A 21,992-nucleotide genomic window follows, 5' to 3' on the forward strand; every position below is an offset into this window, starting at 1 on the left:
AAGTTGGGCGAGTTGGTTGCGATTCATAGTGGTCGTCGTTTTATACCTTCTTGTGTCCATGTCTTGTATTGCGCTGTAACGAACCACTGTGAAGCAATAAATGTTAGCAAGGTAAGCAATGCTTCTTGTTGAATTATTTATTTGCTGGTTTGCGCGTGTCGTATATTTCACCCTCAATTCATGCTCATGCTTACGCTACTCAGTTTTATTGAAGCGCGCTACTTGCTTGCTTCATAAACACAGCTTTTTTTTTCTATCTCTGTCAGTCACCGTGTTGGTTATTCCTAAAACTCGAGTATATGTTGCAATTTTGTGCGCACGCACAGTATTAGACCTCATGCACGGAACTGGCATTTTGTGCTGGTGTGGTCATATGTTTACAAGTGAATCGCAAACTACCCTTAATCAAAGAATAATAATTGCGGTAATTCAGTTTGTAATCACTTCATATCGCGTTTTTACTATTAACTGCCACATACTTGCGGTGTTGTTTTTTGTACTGCAGTGGAGTATGAACTGACTTGGGAATTATTTCACCCTATTAGTTTGAATTGAATAATAATTTTCCTAAATATATAACCTTGGAGTTTTCTTGTAACCGAAATTTCCTTAACAGAACATACATACATTTTGAGTGTTCAATTATATGTTGTGCGGCAATGTTTTATCTGTTCGTGGTTACTTTATGCCTGAGGGTGCGCATATTTCTGCGCACCCTCCGTCTTCTTATCATCTGGCCCAACATAACACAGCTGCACGCTGGACTGCATGGCCGATAAAACATAGCGCCACCGCCACGTCACCCGAGGTATGCGTCTCCGACGGTGGCTATAAAAACAGGCTGCTTGGCTGAGAAAGTTTATACTCGAATTATTTATACAAGGTAACTGTGCCTCCTCCTGAGGCTTTCATATAGTGTGTTTGGAACTATATTGTTAGGTACATTACATATTACATAATACATATTTGTTCAAATGTTGAGTAATTGACTATCTCACGGGGAGTTTCATTTCTTCAGAAATACGAAAGAATATTAGTAGTAGCCCTTTGCTGCATATCAAATACAACGATTTAAGTGATTTCAATGGAAGTAAGCTTTTGTTACACCATTCAGCTCGGTGATTTTTTTGCAGGAAATCTTATATGGGCCCCGCTGTTTACATGGTCGCAGAGCCGGGTGCGGCCTAGAAACGAGGACGCGCCACCTCTTGGGTTTTGTACCAGAAAGGCCAAATCCGCGCACGGCACGCCCAGCCAGCCAAACAACAGAGGTGCGTTTTTTCCTTCTTGCGCGCTTCTCGTTGCTTGCGCCTCTTCTTTCTTGCGCGCGTCTTTCCGCGGCTGGATTAAGCAGACTGCAGCCATGTGCGGAGAAATGTGAGCCCTGGTGGAGGACGCCACTCGGCCAGTCTTTCTTGGACAATGTCTCTTCACGCGCTTGCGCTTTGATATAGTTCATCTGTCCACCTCGTGTCGTTTCCACACGAAGCGGACACACGTATCTTTCGCGATATATTTATTATTAGTAAGGGTGGCCGTCATCATAGGGAACTCACTCTATTTCTTTTATTTCATGTAAAAATTAACATAATTCCGCTAAAATCTACAGCACAGTTCAATCGTAAAGTTAAGCGTAAGTTAAATCGTAAGGTTAATTGTAATATTTTTATGGCGATGGTACTGCTCAAAAGATGAAACAGTCATGCAGTGAATCACGGTGCCAACTACAAAAGTAGATGACAAATACGCACGTTAGGTGCTGGAAATTTAACCTGTTTCATTGCGTACTTGTGAATTTTCCTGCACTTAGAGCGAGTTTAAGGCACAGGACGCAAACATCTGCTTATATCACCAAGAGCTTAGCTAGAAACACCGAAAACGTTTGTTGCAGTCGCCTCAGCTCAAGAAATAAAAAAAAAAGAAGACTGATTTATTCGCCGGCCATGGACTGAGTGAAAGCTTCGTCACAGCGCCGCGTCTTGTAGTGCGTTTAAGCCGGGCGTAATTCCGGAAATTCTTCGACCGCTTCGCGCATTTCGAACAGCTACCGCCCTCCCTCCCCCCCCCCCCCCCTCTTGAACGTGGCAGACGATGAGTCGGGTTGTTATCGACTCGGAGAACGCTTTCTCTACTTCCGGAACCAACTCACGTAGCGTATAGCATCAAGCGTCAACGATGTAGAAAGCGGTGGGGGGCGGGGGGAAGAGTGGAGAAAGGGGGGGGGGCGCAAGAGAAGTGACAGAACATCGCGTGAACTACTCATCTGGGAATAACACGTACGTATGCTCGCTCAGAGAATGTTGAGAGAGCGTCTCTGCATTCTTAACGCCGCAGCGAGTATCGGCACGCATCAGATCGATGTACTATACGGCCTGCATAACAGCGTGCCGATGGAAACTGGCCCCTACTTTGAAAGCACGAAAGAACTGAAGTCACAGTGCTGGAACATCTGCGTTTGGGAAGCCTTGCATGATATCTAAATTGGATTTGGAATAGTGAGGCTCTTTCGCTTAATGTATGATTCATTGGAATCCTCACGAGATGGAAAACTGTATTACCCACTTCAGGTTCTTCTGATTTCTTACTGCAGAAAGTAAATGAAATGATTCGGCGGCAAGGCTGTACCATGTATTGATCTGTTATTTTGCTGTCGACAGGCTGTCCGGTTGCGCACGCACTCAAACCTACCGATCCGGCTATCAGGGAACACGTATCGACGCGTGTTGGCTGCCTGGATCACCAATGTTCGCATCAAGATACCAAAGGACCAACATCGGCTTCATTCCCTGTCGCCCTACGTCGCTCCCATCGCCTTGGTCACCTGATCTCGGCAGCCCAATCAAGTCTGACTACCGTCTACAAAATGACTGCTCTGGCTGACTCCCGTCGCAGTCGGCGGCAAGGCTCTACCATGTATTAATCTGTTATTTTGCTGTTGACAGGTGAGTTCAAATGACCACCTGCCCGTTTCGTTTTTCTATTTTGCTCTCTGCCACCGACTGAACCACAATGCCTGATTGTACCACTTGTGCTGAGCCATTGCCGCGAGACGATAAGTTTCTGACGTGCTCTGTTTGTAATGAAGCTTTCCACCTGGGTAAAAATTGCTCGACGGTCGCTGAATCAACTTTTTCGAAAATGTCGGCAGCGAAACGGGGATCATGGGTATGCCCGCCATGCAAGACGCAAGCCGTCGAGCTACCTGCAATGGGTAATAAATCGGATGATGGAATACTAGAACAGCAACTTTTGACTGTAAGCGATAAACTGGACCGGCTGACGACTATAGTCGAAATGTTGGCTAGTCGAGTGGAAGAACTACTGACCTTCAAAGCTATCGGAGAAAAAACTGCAGAAACTGTGCTGCAGATACAGGGTCGCTCGATTCCCTTGCTGTTTAATATGAATCGGTGTCATCCACTGTAACTGCGAACCAGATAGCAGTCGGCGAGCTTGGCACGCAAGTAGATACACTCTCCTCTAGATTGTTGCCAAGGCTGAGCTGCTTGAGAAGGTTGGCTCTGAACTTCGCGAAGTAGAGCAATACAGCCGACGCTCCAATTTTCAGATTCATGGCCTGCAATATAACCCCAACGAGGATTTGCCTTCCTTCTTGTCAGGACTGGCAGCGAAGCTAAATATTTCCGAATTCAAACTTACCGATGTATCTGACGTTCACCGACTTAGCGCACGCAGCAATGCCATTCCTGTGGTCCTTGTGCAAATGCATACTGTTTCGGCCAAACAGCAATGGCTCGCTGCACGAGGAAACCTACGTGAACTTGCTCAAGATAGAACCTTTCCGCGGCTTTACTTCAACGATAATCTTTCGCGTGCCCAACGGGAGCTGTATCGGCTGGCAAGGCAGAAAGGCAAAGAAACAAAATTTAAATTCGTTTGGACCAAAAACGGCAGGATACTAGCTAAGGGGAATGAAGATGCACCTACTCTGTATATTAATAAGGTATCTGATCTCGAGAGTATTGCATGAGCATGAACAAAGTTGCCTTCAAGACGTGCTAATCTAAACGAGGTTGCTGAGCACGAGGTCGCGGGATCGAATCCCGGCCACGGCGGCCGCATTTCGATGGGGGCGAAATGCGAAAACACCCGTGTACTTAGATTTAGGTGCACGTTAAAGAACCCCAGGTAGTCAAAATTTCCGGAGTCCCCCACTACGGCGTGCCTCATAATCAGAAAGTGGTTTTGGCACGTAAAACCCCATATATTATTATTATATTATCTAAACGAGGTTCTTAGTTTCTTTCCAAATCCTAATGGTTGCGCCTTCCGTGCTGTTCACGTCAACATTCGCAGTATTAGAAAACATTGGGACTATTTTCAGGCCTTAATTACTCCTTTGAACTCCTATTTCGATGCGATCGTGCTTACCGAGATTAACATTCCGTCCGCCTGCATCAATCAGTACCAGATTATTGGATACCAAGTTTTTTCATACCCCACGCCAATTAAAAGGGGAGGAGGCGTGGCAGTTTTCATCCGGGACACATGGGCGATAACTGAGCTGACTTTCTCGTTTTCCCAAGCTGAAATTGTGGCAGTGCGTCTTTGCGCACCTTCCTTGTCACTAATTCTACTTGTGGTTTATCGCCCACCGTGTTGCAACGGTCGCATATTCCTGGATGAACTTGATGTCGCCCTGGCCTCGATGTCGTCAATGGACCATGTTTGCCTAATTCGGGATGTCAACATAGATACGCTACGCCCTTCAGCAACGACAGTTGGCAATTATTTGGACGTCATTTCCAAATGGGGCTTGCAAAACACGATCTGTGAACCTACACGCGAAGAATTCCTTGCTGGTCATCTTGTCACATCTTGCATAGATCATATAAATATACGTGCACATAACTTAAGAGTCAAATCTGCCGTTATTACAACGAAACTTGCTGATCATTACATGGTCTGCTGCTCTCTAACAGATGACACTACTAACTTGGTCGCTCCAAACGAAGTCAAATAAATCTCAATTGTTGACGCCTTGGCTTTCGAAAAATTGGTAATCAATCACGACTGGCATAACGTTTTGATGACTGTTCCTTCAGGCGACGCCTATGACAACTTTGTAACACTGTTCACCGATTTCCGGCTTGCAGCTACATGGGTCTGTAAAATAAAACAACGTAACTTGGATCAAAAATGGATGTCGACAGAAATACTCGCGGCAATACCAGCAAAAGACTTGTTATGGGTTCAAACAAAGAGAAGTCCTAATTTTACTGCTTTGCGGCTTCGGTTCAAAGAGCTTCGTAATAAGGTCAATGTGATGGTACGTCTAGCAAGACGTAATAACTTACGAGCAAAATTCACGGACGCTCGTTGTGACAGCAGGAAAACATGGTCCCTAATTGACAATCTTAGAGGTGGTGATGTAAACTCTAATCGCCATGTTGATCTGATGTCTCGTTTTTCTTCAAATGGTACTGCCACCGCTAATGATTTTAACTCATTTTTTTTCAAAAGTGTCTGGTGTAGCGAGACCTCATCCAGATATTTGCACTTTGCAAACTAGTATTTCATAATCCGCCCTTCTTCCCATGTTTTCGGAACATGACCTCAAGTCAATCCTTTTCAGTCTAAAACCAATTAAGTCTCCAGGAATTGATGGTATTTCAATATTAGAGCTGCGCAGAACTTTCGAAGCCATAGAAGATGTGCTACTACTCATTTTAAACAATATTATTACGACTGGTATCATTCCTGATAATCTGAAAAATGCGCTGGTCATTCCTCTTTTTAAAAGTGGCGCACGCAACAAAATCGAAAACTACCGGCCAATTTCAGTTATTTCATGCATTGGGCAGATATTGGAAAAACATCTGCTCAAGACAATGAGCAGCTTTTTAAGCAATCATGGCGTGTTATCTCCTAGCCAGTATGGTTTTGTGCCGAATCGGGGTACGCAGTTGCTGCTTGAAGATTTTTCCGATACACTAAACTCTGCGTTTGAACACAATCAGATTGGTTGTGCACTGTTTCTAGACGTTCGCAAAGCGTTTGACAGCGTCTGCCATAGTATACTGCTAACCAAACTTTCTTTGCTAGGCTTTCGGTGGTGCGTTTTTGCGGCTTCTAAAAAACTACTTGTCTCATAGGCACCAACTTGTGTCTATTGGAAAATTTCGTAGCAACCTGACCGAAATTAAAGCTGGCGTCCCCCAAGGTTCAATTTTAAGTCCATTATAACTTAATTTATATTTTAACGATTTATCTAATGTTGTGCACGTAAAGTTATATCAGTATGCTGATGACACTGTCCTTGTTTCACACGCACGAAGTTACACTGACGCCATCTCTTTACAAATGGCAACAGCAAAAGTGATGGACTGGTTTCAGAATAATGTAGTACATATCAATGCGTCCAAAACTCAACTAATCTGTTTCCACAACCCTGTCAAGCAAGTTACCCTATCGTCCCCATTATATTTGCACACATCACATTGCAATTCCTGTTCGTGTGCCGCTGTGCAATACGCTTGTTCAATTAAATGCCTTGGTGTCTTTTTTGACAGTGACTCTTCCTGGAACTCTCATTTCGCATATATTTGTCAAAAACTTCGCGCAGTGTCTTGTGTTTTGTATAATATAAAATTTTACATGTCATTATCTGTCCGAAAGCTTGTAGTACATGCCTTATGCTACAATGTAATCCGGTATGGGATATCTACATATGGTCATGGCGCTCAGCATTTGGTAAACCGGGTCAACTCCGTCCTTCGTGGCATTCTGAAGCATGTTGCTTATGATGTCTCCCCCAAATCTGATGTGTTCAAAACTTTGTCTTTACCTGATTTCAATTCTTTGCTGCTAGAAACTGTTATCTTAAAGCATTTTTGGATAAGTCAGTATAAAATTCCTTATGTGCCTGTTCGTTCTCTGAGACCAAAAATGTTTACGTTACACCCCGCTGTAAGACGAGATATGGTCGAAGACTCCGTAACTATTATGTCCCAGCAATGTTTAATTGACTTCCTCAAAGCATACAAGATGTGAAAACGAAATATGGTCTTAGAAATGCTCTTAGACACATTAATGCGTGATGGGAAGCCTGTCGTGTGTGTGTGTGTGTGTTTTCTCGCTGTTGTCTAATAACGTGTTACTGATGGCTCTGTCGCTGTCTGCCAGGCACTGCCGTTCAAGCCCACTGCGCATTTGGCAGGCCCGATTCTTCCACTGTATGATTCTCATGTCATCAATAAATTATTATTATTATTATTATTATTATTATTATTATTATTATTATTATTATTCACGCCCATGTCTCATGAATTGGGGGGCACCTTAGATATCTCCTCATGGTCAATATAATCCGGAGTCCCCAACTACGGCGTGCCTGATAATCGAACTGTGGTTTTGGCACGTAAAACCCCAGAATTCAAACTGTACGAAATACTAATTGTCACGGTGCGGTATTATTCGACTCGGTAAAGCACCGATCAACGGGCGCCAAAGGTTCGTAGGAATAGGAACCGGCGAGCTAGGCGGTTATTGCCGGCCACTCGGGCAAGCGGCCGAAAGAAGTCGAAGGCAGGTTTAGAGATTAGTCTGTTTGTCGTCGCAGCGACCATGACGCCCCGACGGCTTTCTATAGGAACAACTGTATATTATCTGCCCTCCACGCGTGCATTGCGAAGCTTGCTGAGAAGGCAGGAGTGCGAATACTCCGAAATATGTGGTGTCTCTGTGCAATCCTCTGTCCACGAATTCGTGACAGTGTATGTGTGCCCGCAGCGCCGTATGGCCGGCTGCCGTCGTTTCTCCTGTGTTTGTGAACGTACAACAGAGGCCCGCCACAGACTCAAGGGTGTGTGTGTTTGGTGGAATACAAGTGCGTGACCTCTAACAGCAGGGGGGAATCACCCGTTCCCTCACACCTAATTAAAGGGGCACGGCCAAGACCTTAGGAGGAGCCGCGATACAATGGGGTGAACTTGATTGGATCGTCACCAATATCAAAGGAGAAGTTGTTTAAACGCAAGTTTTAGACCGAGCTAGGCAGTCTAGAAGCAGAGCCTACAATCTGCGGAGAAGCATCAAGGAGCTAGTGCCGTCCAGTGTCACCTTGGCCGCCGAGCAGTGTCTGAACTGCGAGTTACTAGTTGACGTAAGAGACGACAAACCAACGTCTGCAACGAAGCTCGCGGTAGTTCCCTTCAAATTAGCTCAACCTGTTCGAGGGAAGACGTCAGACCTGGACTCTCTGGAAGCCCAGCCCGGCAATCGCATCGACCGCAATGAGATCGGCTTGCCAGCACTCTTCGGGAAAGCTCTGCCGTCGACTCCACGCTTTATGGTCGTGCTGTTGCTGTCCGGCTACGAGTATGCCATCATTTGTTTTCTTTTGAACTCTGTTTAGTTGACCACCGTTAAGTGCCTTTTGTGCAGTGTTAATTTCTACATTTACTGTTAACGGTTCGTTGTATTTCTGTTGTCTTCACCATTGATCTATACTAAGTGCATGTGTGTTAGTGTTCTTGTGTTTCTTTTAATTTGCGTATTGTCGTCAGTCGATAAATATTTTTTTCTCTCCTTCTCCTGACTCTGACTCATACGCTGTGTTCGCCAGAGTACGGAACGACCAACCGGCTTGCATACCCCGTCGACAACTTCGCGCCAACGGCGAGCGGGTGACAAGCCGTGACACTAGCCTCAACGCGAAGAGGACACAAAAAAGTACCGCATTAGCAGACAGTCAGGTGCCACTAAAAAACTATTAAAACTATAATTCATTGAGTAACACTAAACTTCTCACGTGTGTAGCTGATCAATGTACGGAATGTCGCAGCTATTATTCGCCAGGATGTAAATATATGCTAACGAAATCGAAATACATCTTCTAGCCTGTTGTACGGCACAAGTAACACTATTTGTATTTGCATACTGTACTTAAGTGCATAACAAGTGACTATTAGTGAACAGTTTTGCAACTGTTACCTTTAGAAAAAGCACTCCAATTAATATTGCTAAGCCTCCTAGGAAACATACAACTCAGCGTGTACTAACTTTCTGCTTTTTGAACAATATTTTTTTTTACCGTCCTAGAGAAAATCCGGGAACCACGCAGAAAAAGGAGAACGTGCGGTGTCCGCGTGCGTGCCTCAGTAGCAGTACTTTCAAACTTGTCGCGCGTGAAAGAACAGCCCATCTAGCTTTCTATGCTATTCACAGGGCTGTCGCCGGGGCGTTGGCTGCGCGATTTACGCCAGTGATGTGCTTCGCTTCAAGCAGTACATGATTGTCATGAGCATAAGCAGTATTAGCCTGAAAAAAAGGCAACTGGGCATAGTGGCATTCATTCCTATATTTGTATGTTATTGCAAATAAAAGTGCTAACAAAGCCGCCTTGCGAAAGCGAATGAAATTTGAGAGACACGTTGTTGAGCAAGAAATGAACATCACTTCGCAAAGGTCTACGCTGGCAACGAGAAGAGCTTGCGTACACATCACGTAATGTGAACAAAAAACATAACTTATACCTTCGCAGTAACAGGGCCAAGGACGGTCATGCAATCTGACCGAGGGAAAGATGATTTAAGAGATGTAGAGCCAGGATGGAGCACTGGGTGAGAGGGAGCAGGTGAATAAGTTGCAGCGCAAAAAAGATTGCCACGCAGGCCGCGCATTAAGGGCCTGACCGAATTCGCTGACTGGCAATCCTCAAAAAGAGATTTATGAAACAAAATGATGGCCACCAGACGTTTTCCGCTCATTTAATTGTAACGATATCTAGAGTGCGAAAGCAAAGAACAAGTCAAATAGAAACCAGGGTGCTCACCTTTGGTGACTTTTCCCATCATGCCAAGGTTGCTAATCAATGTCCGCATCCCAATCATGTCGGCACCTGGCACATGCGCTCAAAATTCAGCCAAAAAACAACGTTTGTAGCAGATGGATTTGCGCGCTGTCGTCACACTGGTGAAATAGAATAGACCTTCTCGGATGAGAAAAGAGTTCTCAGGAAGACAGAAGACGTGGCAGATGACGTCAGAAGAACGCCGTTACTTGTGCAGTGTTTACTTTGGGTCCACGAGTCATCGCCGCCGAACATTTGATAGAGTGACAGAAAACTAATAAAAAGCTGCTGCTTCCTCAGGTAACAAATGTGTTCAAGACGAGAGGCTTGCTTCGCCCTGCAAATGTGCTGGACCGCTGTCCGAGGCTTTACTCTCCGCTGTTTCTGTAAACGCCTCTGACTTCTGAACCGCCGTAAAGTGTGGGGACAATAGTAACACTTCTCTTCCGCTTTCCTTTGTGATTTGTAAACTTGGAGTCAATACGAGTGGGCAATGGGAGCAGGAAAACAGTTAGGCAACTGAACCAGTTTTTACAACAGATAATGATCTTGGTCAGTGTATTGATACGCTACATAAACGTTAAACCAAGTTACACAGAAGGCTTGGCATAAAGGCGGTGACGACGTCACCAGAGTATCGAGCAGGCTCGAGACAGAATTCCTCACGAAGTAGCACAGGAAGTCTCACGTAAACGTTTGTCACATTCTCCAGTCTTCAAAGCAACATTGACGCTCAAGCTCGGGTGAGGAAACAATGCCGCGTAATGTCACGAGCTATAACCGATTCAATTGTGCAAAGGAAGAAACGTTAAATTGGAATTATTTACCACCGGTGACGTTGAGCTCTTCGAGTCGCTCAGTGCCGCTTGGAAGAGCGCACGTTTGTCGCAGGTTCCCGCTGGTTCCGGCTGGTTCGGAGAGTGCGCGCTGTTCAAAGATCAGACGTGATAAAGAAAAAAAAATATAGAGCGTCCTGAGTGCGTCGTCGAGTATTCAGCGCCCCTGATGCCTCATTCCCTTCTTTTGCTCTGCCTGTTCCCTGCTTGATTTGGCGAAGTGAACGTCGAGGGGAAGAGAGAAAGATATCCGCACTCCTCCTCTCCGCACTCCCCCGCAGAGCAAATCAAGACGAACCTGCCGCTTCGGCGAGCGGTGACGACCGCGCCACTCGCACCTGCTGCTGCTGCCACGGCGTTCGGATGTCGTGAGGCGGAGGCCGGAAGACCGCGGCAGGAATGCGCAACGTCTGTCGCCGAGGTCGGTACAAGCACCGATGGGGCAAGCAGCAGCGGAACACGGATTTACAAAATCATTCGCAGCCGCAGACGCGACCCACCGGATGCCCCCCAAAGCGGCCGTTCTGCCTCGCGCGGGCGATGGATTGAACGAGGCTTAGAGGCCGAGGCACGCCGAGCCCGAGCTTCCCATTGGTCCGCGCTCCGCGGCAGCTTGCTCGCTCGCGCGCTTTTCCTCTCCGTGCCCGCAGCCTTTTTTTTTTTTCTGCCTAGACTCCGGTCGCTCGGTCTCTCGCAGCCGTGAAAGAGGCGGCTAAGTGGAAGGCGAAGAGAGAAGCGGAAGATGATGCCGGGGAATCTGGGAAGCCCGAGAGCGTTGGGTATAGGCACGCGCGCTGCGGGAAACCTGTGACGTCGCTATGACGTAACGTTGAGTTGGAGTTCGCGTGCCGATGCGGCTTTGCATTCGCCTTGCGTTACCGCTCACCTTCACGTGCATAGCTTGCCAGAACAAAAAGAGCAGCTTGTCGTGCACTCAAGTAGCTGCTGCTTGCCTGATTACTTCGTTTAGTTCATGTCCTCAATTCACTGGGGATCTGAGAAACATCTTAACGGAGCGACTTTCGAGCAGCAGCTGTTCTTCAACATTTACTCATGGATTCACCCACAACGCTCGCTTACACGAGCATTGTGAATACCGCACTCATCGGTATGCGGCCGCTACGCCGAGGATCGAGCCTACGACGTCGTGGTCAGCAGCGAAACGCCATAGCCACTCTATTACCACAACTATTGCTCGTCTACTATGGTCCATGCGTCTTACGGCTTGATAAGCAACGCTTTCCTTTTCTCTCGAAAAAAATGTTAAATGAGATAAAGTGTTTGGGCTTGTGCAGTGTTCTTTAGAGTTACGAGAAATAAAAACAGCGCTAAACGACAGGACGAGTGAAGGGACACAGACAACGGCGCTGACTAACAACCAAAGTGTGTTTATTCCGTCAGTCAGCATATATATGCTCCGCCGCTATCTGAAACTACAAAATCTACAGGATAGGGCATGCGCAGGGGGAATGCAATTATTGTGATAAGAAGGCAATCTCCTTTGGAAGGAGAGAAATGGACGGGAGGCTTCCACATGCATCACCACTAACGTGAATGTGGAAGGCTTCGGATATAAGGCGTGCGCGGTCATCACGATATTTTGACAAATATGTTACACCTTCGAAGGATGGCTTGCAGCCGCATTTATTGCAATGTAGCGACAACTGACTATCTTTTGCCCGTTTTTGAAATTTGTTGAAGTGCTCACGCATGCGGTCGTTGATGCAACGCCCCGTTTGGCCGATATAAAAACGCTTGCATGAAAGAGGGATCTTGTAAACCACACAGTCACAACAGTCAGCAACAAACCTCTGTCTGTGCTGTTTTTTACAACTTTTTTTGTTGTTATTGCTTACCCTATTAACTTGGTGGCACAGGCTACCTAACTTATTTTTGGCAGTATACAGCAACCTGACACCTGCCCTACTGACAACTTTTTTGAGGTTGTGCGCAACCTGGTGAACATATGGTATTACCGCAACCACTTGCCGTGAGCGATTCTCGGACAGGGCAGCTGCCGACTGCTTTCCTTTAAGGTTCGCTACGAGGCTTTCGGCGATGCTGGTCAAAAGTGGTACCGAGAACCCTGCGAGCTTCAGTCGGTCTCGGTCTCGTAAGCACCTTCTTCCTTTTTCGTCCGCGCACTCAAAGATAGTCAAGCGCGGTATAGCAAGTTCCTGCATGAAGGCGGCCCTCATCCGGTCATGTGACCACCAAGTGGATGTAAGCTTCGAAAAGCAAGTAGCCAGACTGAAGCTCGCAGGGTTCTCGGTACCACTTTTGACCAGCATCGCCGAAAGCCTCGTAGCGAACCTTAAAGGAAAGCAGTCGGCAGCTGCCCTGTCCGAGAATCGCTCACGGCAAGTGGTTGCGGTAATACCATATGTTCACCAGGTTGCGCACAACCTCAAAAAAGTTGTCAGTAGGGCAGGTGTCAGGTTGCTGTTTACTGCCAAAAATAAGTTAGGTAGCCTGTGCCACCAAGTTAATAGGGTAAGCAATAACAACAAAAAAAGTTGTAAAAAACAGCACAGACAGATGTTTGTTGCTGACTGTTGTGACTGTGTGGTTTACAAGATCCCTCTTTCATGCAAGCGTTTTTATAACGGCCAAACGGGGCGTTGCATCAACGACCGCATGCGTGAGCACTTCAACAAATTTCAAAAACGGGCAAAAGATAGTCAGTTGTCGCTACATTGCAATAAATGCGGCTGCAAGCCATCCTTCGAAGGTGTAACATATTTGTCAAAATATCGTGATGACCGCGCACGCCTTATATCCGAAGCCTTCCACATTCACGTTAGTGGTGATGCATGTGTAAGCCTCCCGTCCATTTCTCTCCTTCCAAAGGAGATTGCCTTCTTATCACAATAATTGCATTCCCCCTGCGCATGCCCTATCCTGTAGATTCTGTAGTTTCAGATAGCGGCGGGTCATATATATGCTGACTGACGGAATAAACACACTTTGGTTGTTAGTCAGCGCCGTTGTCTGTGTCCCTTCACTCGTCCTGTCGTTTAGCGCTGTTTTTATTGCTCGTAATCATGAACCAACCAGCCCAAATGCGTACTCTTTTGCAGTTTATTTCTTTCGAGTACTTATTTAGCAAGGGGTAGGCTTCATTTGCCAAACCCGCTGTATTAGGTCCATTACAATGTTTGAATTCCGGGAAGCAGCGCACTTGAAAAAAAAAAGGGGGGGGGGGAGTTACGTACACAAACATTAATGATCAGCTTATACACAGCGCATGTGTTTGTAGAGTACCTGGGTACCTAGTAAGTAAGCAAGCCATTACAAATTTCTCAACTTTGAAAAAAAAAATTGGTGAGCACAGTAAATCGCCGGTGGATGAAGCTAAACAAGCTGTTCAATCAGATCAACATAATTGATATAATTATGGTAAACTTTCAGTAAACATAATCGCAATGTGCCTTTCCCACTTACTTTCACCGTGGTGTCTATACGTAGCATCTCTTATATTTAACATTTGTGAAAGAAAGAAGAAAACGGACTTAATCACCGCAACTAATTTACAGGCTACAATTTTAAATGCAGTTGGTGAAGTTGATGTGGATGCACGGTTCCAGCCTCTCCAACCATTTTATCGCCACCCGCTTCTCTTTGATGATTCCCCTGTCAGTGACATTATTTTCGGGAGAAACCGCTATGAAGCTTTGCAGTTTAATAGCGATTTAAACTGCTATATTCATAGGGACAGACTGCTATACTCTTAACGAGAGCATTGTGGTGTCAAGCGACTTCCTCCCTAGAAATAGTGCTTTAGACTGACGCTGCACCGACGGCTCATTAAATGCTTCATATGAAATATGTTATTATTACTTAACGTAAATAACTGTTCGCCCCATGTTTTTATATTATCTGCAGTATTTTCCTGTTTAAAAGCTTTATGTGGGCATCTTGATGTAATTACAAACCGCCAGGGCCTTTGTTTCCGGAAAGTATTGTGTATAAATTGATTGTGGTAGGTGGCGCTCCTCGACCTCTGCGGGTCCACTAATGAAAGAGCCAGATATTACTTCCATCTTTATTTTAATGTTCAATAAGGTAACTAAGCATCTTTATTCGTATTTTGCGGCAGTGTATCGTTCCAAACAATTCAGAGAAAGATCAAGCCTTTATCAGAGACATTTCGAGCTTTGCTCCAGTTTTCTACCTGTCCTTAATTGCTGGCTCCGAATTCTTTGATGTTAGGATGAATTGCTTTATTAATCCTGATGTGTGCATTTCTCCGGTGAAAGAGGGGACCGTTTGGTTCCTTTCCCTGATCTTCGACGTAGTGATGATGTCAAAGTATGGAGGAATTGCTGGAGGATCGAGAACTGTGTACTTTTCACAGACTTGATATTGACACGTGTACTTATCTTTATCGGGCAACCACGTTTCGCCGCTTAACAACTGTAATCGCAGAGCGAGGGACGCGCCTGCATGTATCCGACGTTTCTGGAAAGTTATCGACGCTTCTATCCGCGTGTCTGTTGTCGCCGAACCTTGTGTTATCAGATTTCATCGCGTGACACGAATGGTGTAGAACTTTGTGGAAGACACGCGGGTCCCATCAGTTAATCTGGAACATTCGATGACTGATCTATAAAAGCCGACGCGCTTGACCCGCTGATCAGTTTTTTTCCGACGATCGCCGACCGTGTTCGCCGCTATCGTTGTGCTATAAGTGTAGCCTGTTTTTGTGGGCACAGGTTCGCCCAATAAAAGTTAGTTTTCTTGTTCACAGTATTACTACTGTGTTATTGCTTCTTTCTTCACCGTCACTACCACGTGACATCTGGTGGAGGTGCTTTTCGTCCATGTACAGGACGCCACCGACAAGCCGTGATCCAAGCCCAGACCGCAAACAGAACACCAACGTAGTCCCGGACCACCGAGCAAGCCGCCGTCTTCAACAGCTGCCCCCGGAGCACGGACTTCTACCTGAGAAGACCAAGAAGATTGTGGCCAAGGCAACCGCAATGGCAGCCCCAGCGTCCCCCATCGTCCTGCAGCAGCCCAGGGAACCACCGACGTTCCGCGGTTCCACATTTGAGGACCCGGAAACCTGGCTGGAAACTTATGAGAGGGTCGCTACGTTTAACAACTGGGCAAGCGACGACAAGCTACGACATGTCTATTTCGCATTGGAGGACGCCGCCAAGACGTGGTTCGAGAATCGAGAAGCCACCTTGACGACGTGGGACCTCTTCCGAAGCGGCTTCCTGAAAACATTTCAAAGCGTCTTGCGAAAAGAGCGAGCCCAAGCTCTACTGGAGACAAGAGCGCAGCTGCCGAATGAGACGATCGCGATTTTCACTGAGGAAATGAGCCGTCTGTTCCGCCACGCCGACCCAGAAATGTCCGAGGAGAAGAAAGTACGTCTACTGATGCGTGGCGTAAAGGAGGAACTTTTCGCCGGTATGGTAAGAAGTCCACCGAAGACCGTCGACGAGTTTCTTCGTGAGGCGACGAGCATCGAGAAGACACTGGAATTGCGGAACCGGCAATTTGACCGACGCACCAAGCCAACAAGCTACTTCGGAATTCAATCACTGGCCACGGACGATTTATGCGAGACCATCAGGGCCATCGTGCGCGAAGAACTGCGCAAGGTCTTGCCATCGTCGCAGCCTCAAGTGGCCTCGATCGCCGACGTCGTGAAAGAAGAGGTGCACCGATCGCTAGGAGTTCCTGAGGTGCCACCACAATTGCCGCAGCCCCAGCCAGAAGCGATGACTTACGCCGCCATCGCACGCCGTCAAGCTCCCCCTCCGCGACAACGCCAGGTCCCTGTACCACCGCAATTCCGTCGTTCACCGCCGCCGCCGCCAGCGCGCCCACCCGTCGCCCAGCGCACCTACGCGAGGAAGACGGACATCTGGCGTGCTCCTGACCACCGCCCGCTCTGCTACCACTGCGGAGAAGCGGGTCACGTCTACCGACGATGTCCGTACCGGGAGATGGGACTGCGAGGTTTCGCCGTCAACGCGCCGCGTCCACAGCTTGGCGAGCGCCCACGTGACATCGCCGATTACCTCGCCGCTACTCAGTGGAGCCCTCGACGGCCGTCCCGTTCGCCATCACCAGGCCGCTACCTGTCGCCGCAGCGCCGACCATACACTGGCCCAGCCCGGGGCCGGTCAGCGAGCCCATATCCGGAAAACTAAAAGCAGCAACCGATGGAGGTGCGGTTGCTGTTCGTCGAACTGACGAAGATCCTCCGCCGCCGACGAAGACGACGACGAAACGATCTCGACGACATAACAACGACACGCCGCCGTCCCGACGAAGTCAGGAAGACAAGACTACACCGACGAACGACGACTTGACGACGCGACGTTCCAACTTCAGTTCAACACGACGCAGCCGTGATACGACGCCACGACCTAACTGCAACGCCAGACAAAGAACCACCGACCTCGACGTGCTTCTCGACGGTCACGCAGTCACTGCCTTAGTCGACACAGGGGCTGATTACTCCGTCATGAGTGGACACATCGCCGCCCAGTTGAAGAAAGTTAAGACTACGTGGGAAGGCCCTCAAATTCGAACCGCTGGAGGACACCTCATCACGCCGTCTGGAGTCTGCACGGCAAGAATTACCATTCATGACCGGACTTACCCTGCCACCTTCGTTATCCTCCAACAGTGTTCTCGAGACGTCATTCTCGGTATGGACTTCCTGAACCAACACGGCGCAGTCATCGACCTGAAGTCGAAGTCAATAACGCTGTCGGAAGATAAAGCGATACCGCCAGAGAGCCCTCGTAGTCACCACGCCTTGAGTGTGCTCGAAGACCAAGTGAGCATCCCGCCCCGCTCCAGCATAGTTATTTCGGTCGGCACCGAAATACCCGCTGACGTAGAAGGTGTCATCGAAGGCGACCAACGTCTCCTGCTAGACCGTGAAATTAGCATCGCAAGAGGGATCGCTCGACTGCATGGAGGGAAAACTGAAGTGTTGCTGACAAACTTCAGCCCGGAGTTCAAGCACATCAACAAGGGCACGACGATCGCGTACATCGAGGAAATTCTGGAAACCGGTAATGCGTTTGTCCTCTCGGATTCCGCCGCATCTACCCCGACGACCATGGTCCCCGAACCAGACTACGACATTAATCCAAGTCTCCCAGTGATTAAGCAACAGCAGCTCAGAAGTCTGCTTCGACGATACAAAGACTGCTTTTCGACGTCATCGAGGATTCGACAAACCCCAGTCGCAAAGCATCGCATAATAACCGAAGAGTGCGCTCGACCACTCCGCCAGAGCCCTTACCGAGTTTCGACGCGAGAACGCGAAGCTATAAGACACCAAGTCGACGAAATGCTGCGCGACGACATCATCCAGCCGTCGAAAAGCCCGTGGGCGTCTCCAGTTGTTTTAGTGAAGAAAAAGGACGGAACCCTACGTTTCTGCGTCGATTATCGTCGATTGAACAAAATCACGAAGAAAGACGTATACCCCCTCCCACGGATAGACGACGCATTGGATCGGCTCTGCAATGCTAAATACTTCTCATCGATGGACCTCAAGTCTGGCTACTGGCAAATAGAAGTCGACGAAAGGGATCGCGAAAAGACCGCCTTCATCACGCCAGACGGCCTCTACGAGTTCAAGGTTATGCCATTCGGACTGTGTTCGGCACCTGCAACGTTCCAGCGCGTCATGGACACAGTATTAGCAGGACTGAAGTGGCAGACATGTCTCGTTTACTTGGATGACGTCGTCGTCTTCGCCGGAAATTTCGACGATCACCTTAGGCGGCTTGCCACAGTACTAGAGGCCATCAAGTCATCAGGGCTCACTCTGAAGCCAGAAAAATGCCGCTTCGCTTACGACGAGCTTCTGTTCCTAGGCCACGTCATCAGTAAATCCGGAGTACGCCCCGACCCGCAGAAAACAGCTGCCATCGCAAAGTTCCCGCAGCCCACCGACAAGAAGGCAGTGCGTAGATTCCTTGGCATGTGTGCCTACTACAGGCGCTTTGTCAAGGACTTTTCACGCATCGCCGAGCCGTTGACACGTCTAACTAAATGTGATGTTGAGTTCAAGTGGGAAACGCCGCAGGCCGACGCATTTGAAGAACTCAAACGACGCATGCAGTCGCCGCCGGTACTTGCGCACTTCGACGAGTACGCCGACACAGAAATCCATACTGACGCCAGTAGCCTAGGCCTCGGTGCCGTTCTAGTCCAGAGGAAAAACGGAGTCGAACAGGTGATATCTTACGCTAGCCGGTCGCTGTCAAAAGCGGAAGGCAACTATTCTACGACCGAAAAGGAATGCCTCGCCATCGTTTGGGCTACAGCTAAATTTCGCCCTTATCTTTATGGCAGGCCATTCAAAGTCGTCAGTGACCATCACGCTTTGTGTTGGCTAGCGAATTTAAAGGATCCTTCAGGACGGCTGGCACGGTGGAGCCTCAGGCTACAAGAATACGACATCACTGTAACCTACAAGTCCGGACGAAAACACTCCGATGCCGATTGCCTATCGCGCGCCCCCATTGACCCGCCGCCGCAAGATGACGAAGATGACGATGCCTTCCTTGGCATGATAAGCGCGGAAGACTTCGCTGAACAGCAACGGGCAGACCCGGAGCTAAAAGGCCTGGTGGAATATTTGGAAGGGCACACCGACGTTGTCCCCAGGGCATTTAAGCGCGGACTATCTTCCTTCACGCTTCAAAACAGTCTCCTCGTGAAGAAGAACTTTTCACCAGTCCGCGCCAACTACCTTCTTGTTGTCCCGTCAGGACTTCGTCCAGAAGTATTGCACGCCCTACATGACGATCCGACCGCTGGACACCTCGGTTTTTCCCGGACCCTCTCGAGGATACAACAAAAGTATTATTGGCCGCGCCTGACCACCGACGTCGCCCATTATGTCAGAACATGCCGAGACTGTCAGCGACGTAAGACACCGCCGACAAGGCCAGCCGGGTTACTACAGCCAATCGAGCCTCCTTGCCGACCATTCCAGCGCATCGGGATGGACTTACTGGGACCCTTTCCGACGTCAACAACCGGAAATAAGTGGATCGTCGTGGCGACAGACTACCTCACCCGCTTCGCTGAAACTAAAGCACTGCCGAAAGGTAGCGCAGCCGAAGTGGCGAAATTTTTTGTCGAAAACATCCTGCTTCGACATGGCGCCCCAGAAGTCCTCATCACCGACAGAGGAACGGCCTTTACAGCGGAGCTCACCCAAGCCATTCTGAAATACAGTCAGACAAGGCACAGGAGGACCACGGCCTACCACCCGCAGACGAATGGTCTTACGGAGCGGCTGAATAAGACCCTCGCCGACATGCTAGCGATGTACGTCGACGTTGAACACAAGACCTGGGATGCCGTCCTGCCGTACGTGACATTTGCTTACAACACGGCGGTGCAAGAAACAACACATATCACGCCGTTTAAGCTGGTTTACGGCAGGAACCTGACGACGACGCTTGACGCCATGCTGCCGCATGTAACTGACGAAGAGAATGTTGACGTCGCTAGCTATCTCCAGCGCGCCGAAGAAGCCCGACAGCTCGCCCGCCGACGGATCAAGACCCAGCAGCGTACCGACAGCCGACACTACAACCTCCGACGACGCTTCGTCGAGTACCAGCCCGGCGACCGTGTTTGGGTATGGACCCCGATACGCCGGCGAGGACTCAGTGAGAAGCTGCTGCGACGCTATTTCGGACCCTACAAGGTCATCCGACGTATTGGCGCACTAGACTATGAGGTCGTGCCAGACGGCATTTCGCACTCACAGCGGCGCCGCGCACGATCTGAAGTGGTCCACGTGGTGCGCCTTAAACCATTTTACGGACGCTGATGAACTTCCTTAGTTTGTTGTTTTCTTTGATACGAGTGCTTTTCTTTGTTACTTTCGTTTGTTTGCAGCATCGGGTCGATGCTTTTTAAGAGGGGGGTAATGACACGTGTACTTATCTTTATCGGGCAACCACGTTTCGCCGCTTAACAACTGTAATCGCAGAGCGAGGGACGCGCCTGCATGTATCCGACGTTTCTGGAAAGTTATCGACGCTTCTATCCGCGTGTCTGTTGTCGCCGAACCTTGTGTTATCAGATTTCATCGCGTGACACGAATGGTGTAGAACTTTGTGGAAGACACGCGGGTCCCATCAGTTAATCTGGAACATTCGATGACTGATCTATAAAAGCCGACGCGCTTGACCCGCTGATCAGTTTTTTTCCGACGATCGCCGACCGTGTTCGCCGCTATCGTTGTGCTATAAGTGTAGCCTGTTTTTGTGGGCACAGGTTCGCCCAATAAAAGTTAGTTTTCTTGTTCACAGTATTACTACTGTGTTATTGCTTCTTTCTTCACCGTCACTACCACGTGACAATATTTAAAGCGGTAGTTTCCTTCGGCTCCTTCTCCATGTTGTTTGCGAGTTTCTGTGTGCTTATGATAAACTTCGTGCGCGAAATGTCACTAGTTGTCACTAGAAATAAATGAAATAAATAAATGAAAAGTTAGTATTGAAGCCTGGCTCCGCAGCACTGAAGCTCGAAACTCTAATCATTAGGCCAGGGAAGCATGCCTGAAATTGTGGAACAGGCTCGTGCAAGCGAGGATTCATGCGTGTCATCCTATAAAAATTGCTTACAAGTTTTATTTCGGTTACTTGTAAAACAGCCTGCTTCATGTAGGGGGCATGATCTATGATTTGGTAAAGCAAGTAATTGGCTGCGCGTCTATCATCGCACTATTGCACTTTGGTGTGTTTCTTCAAGGTCGGGTATGTTGCGTTCAAGTGCTGAATAATTCTTACAACGACATCAACCTAAGTTTGGTTCCAATAAAATTTTCCAGCTTCTTATGTTAAGCCTCTGACTCTATGAGCGTTAGCTTAAATTTTGCTCAGATAAACAGCCAGCTTGATTCATGGATAGGGTGGTAAGTTTATCAATAACAAGTTTCCCTTTTGAGCTGAAGCAAGCCGTCCTGAATTTCATGGTTCCGTTTGTTTATTTATTACGCACCGGCGTTTTTTGCGAGTGTTCATGCATTTCCATCCCTGGTAACTCTGTAATTGACCTTCGATGCATGAAGGTTATGGTTGTTGGTGTATGACGGCTGTGATGTCCTGTTCCACATTAGGATAATATAATCCAATGCATTTGGAGCCAGAAACATTATATAACACCGTAGTGAGGCAAGCTGCTTCGTCCCTTCTTTGTTCACTATGTCTGACTGTATGATCGTAGTATTCCTCCCTTTCTTAGGCAAGACACTCGTTACCAACTGTAATGAATATTAGCACGTGATGACTGGTTAGTATGCTCACCGATTCGGCTGTAGTGGCTTCTTT

At 48.0% G+C, this 21,992-nt stretch overlaps 1 protein-coding gene and 1 long non-coding RNA gene across 5 annotated transcripts in view; one reads left to right on the forward strand and one right to left on the reverse strand.

The window, feature by feature from the left end:
• The window catches only part of LOC135907090 (Kv channel-interacting protein 4-like), a 431,449-nt gene that overhangs the window by 326,930 nt on the left and 82,527 nt on the right, over nucleotides 1–21,992 (reverse strand). The window contains exon 1 of one of the 3 annotated variants that reach the window (XM_065438759.1): nucleotides 10,642–11,279. The exons of 1 other annotated variant lie outside the window; for it this stretch is intronic. Coding sequence is in view for 1 of the 2 variants with exons in the window: in XM_065438758.1 (XP_065294830.1) it covers nucleotides 9,797–9,854 (58 nt within the window). In the remaining variant the exon portion in view is untranslated. Of the gene's footprint in view, nucleotides 1–9,796; nucleotides 11,280–21,992 lie in introns of those variants that run through there. One more of the 3 variants, XM_065438758.1, reaches the window with a different exon arrangement.
• Nucleotides 1,133–7,242, forward strand: LOC135907104 (uncharacterized). 2 transcript variants are annotated; one of them, XR_010565894.1, is made up of 3 exons: nucleotides 1,133–1,271; nucleotides 2,658–2,942; nucleotides 7,147–7,242. It is a non-coding gene; the product is annotated as an uncharacterized lncRNA (long non-coding RNA). The 2 variants fall into 2 exon arrangements; XR_011507586.1 differs by lacking the exon at nucleotides 7,147–7,242 and adding an exon at nucleotides 6,534–6,877.

The sequence above is a fragment of the Dermacentor albipictus genome, chromosome 7 (genome assembly GCF_038994185.2).
Source record: "Dermacentor albipictus isolate Rhodes 1998 colony chromosome 7, USDA_Dalb.pri_finalv2, whole genome shotgun sequence".
Classification (NCBI taxonomy): Eukaryota; Metazoa; Arthropoda; class Arachnida; order Ixodida; family Ixodidae; genus Dermacentor; species Dermacentor albipictus.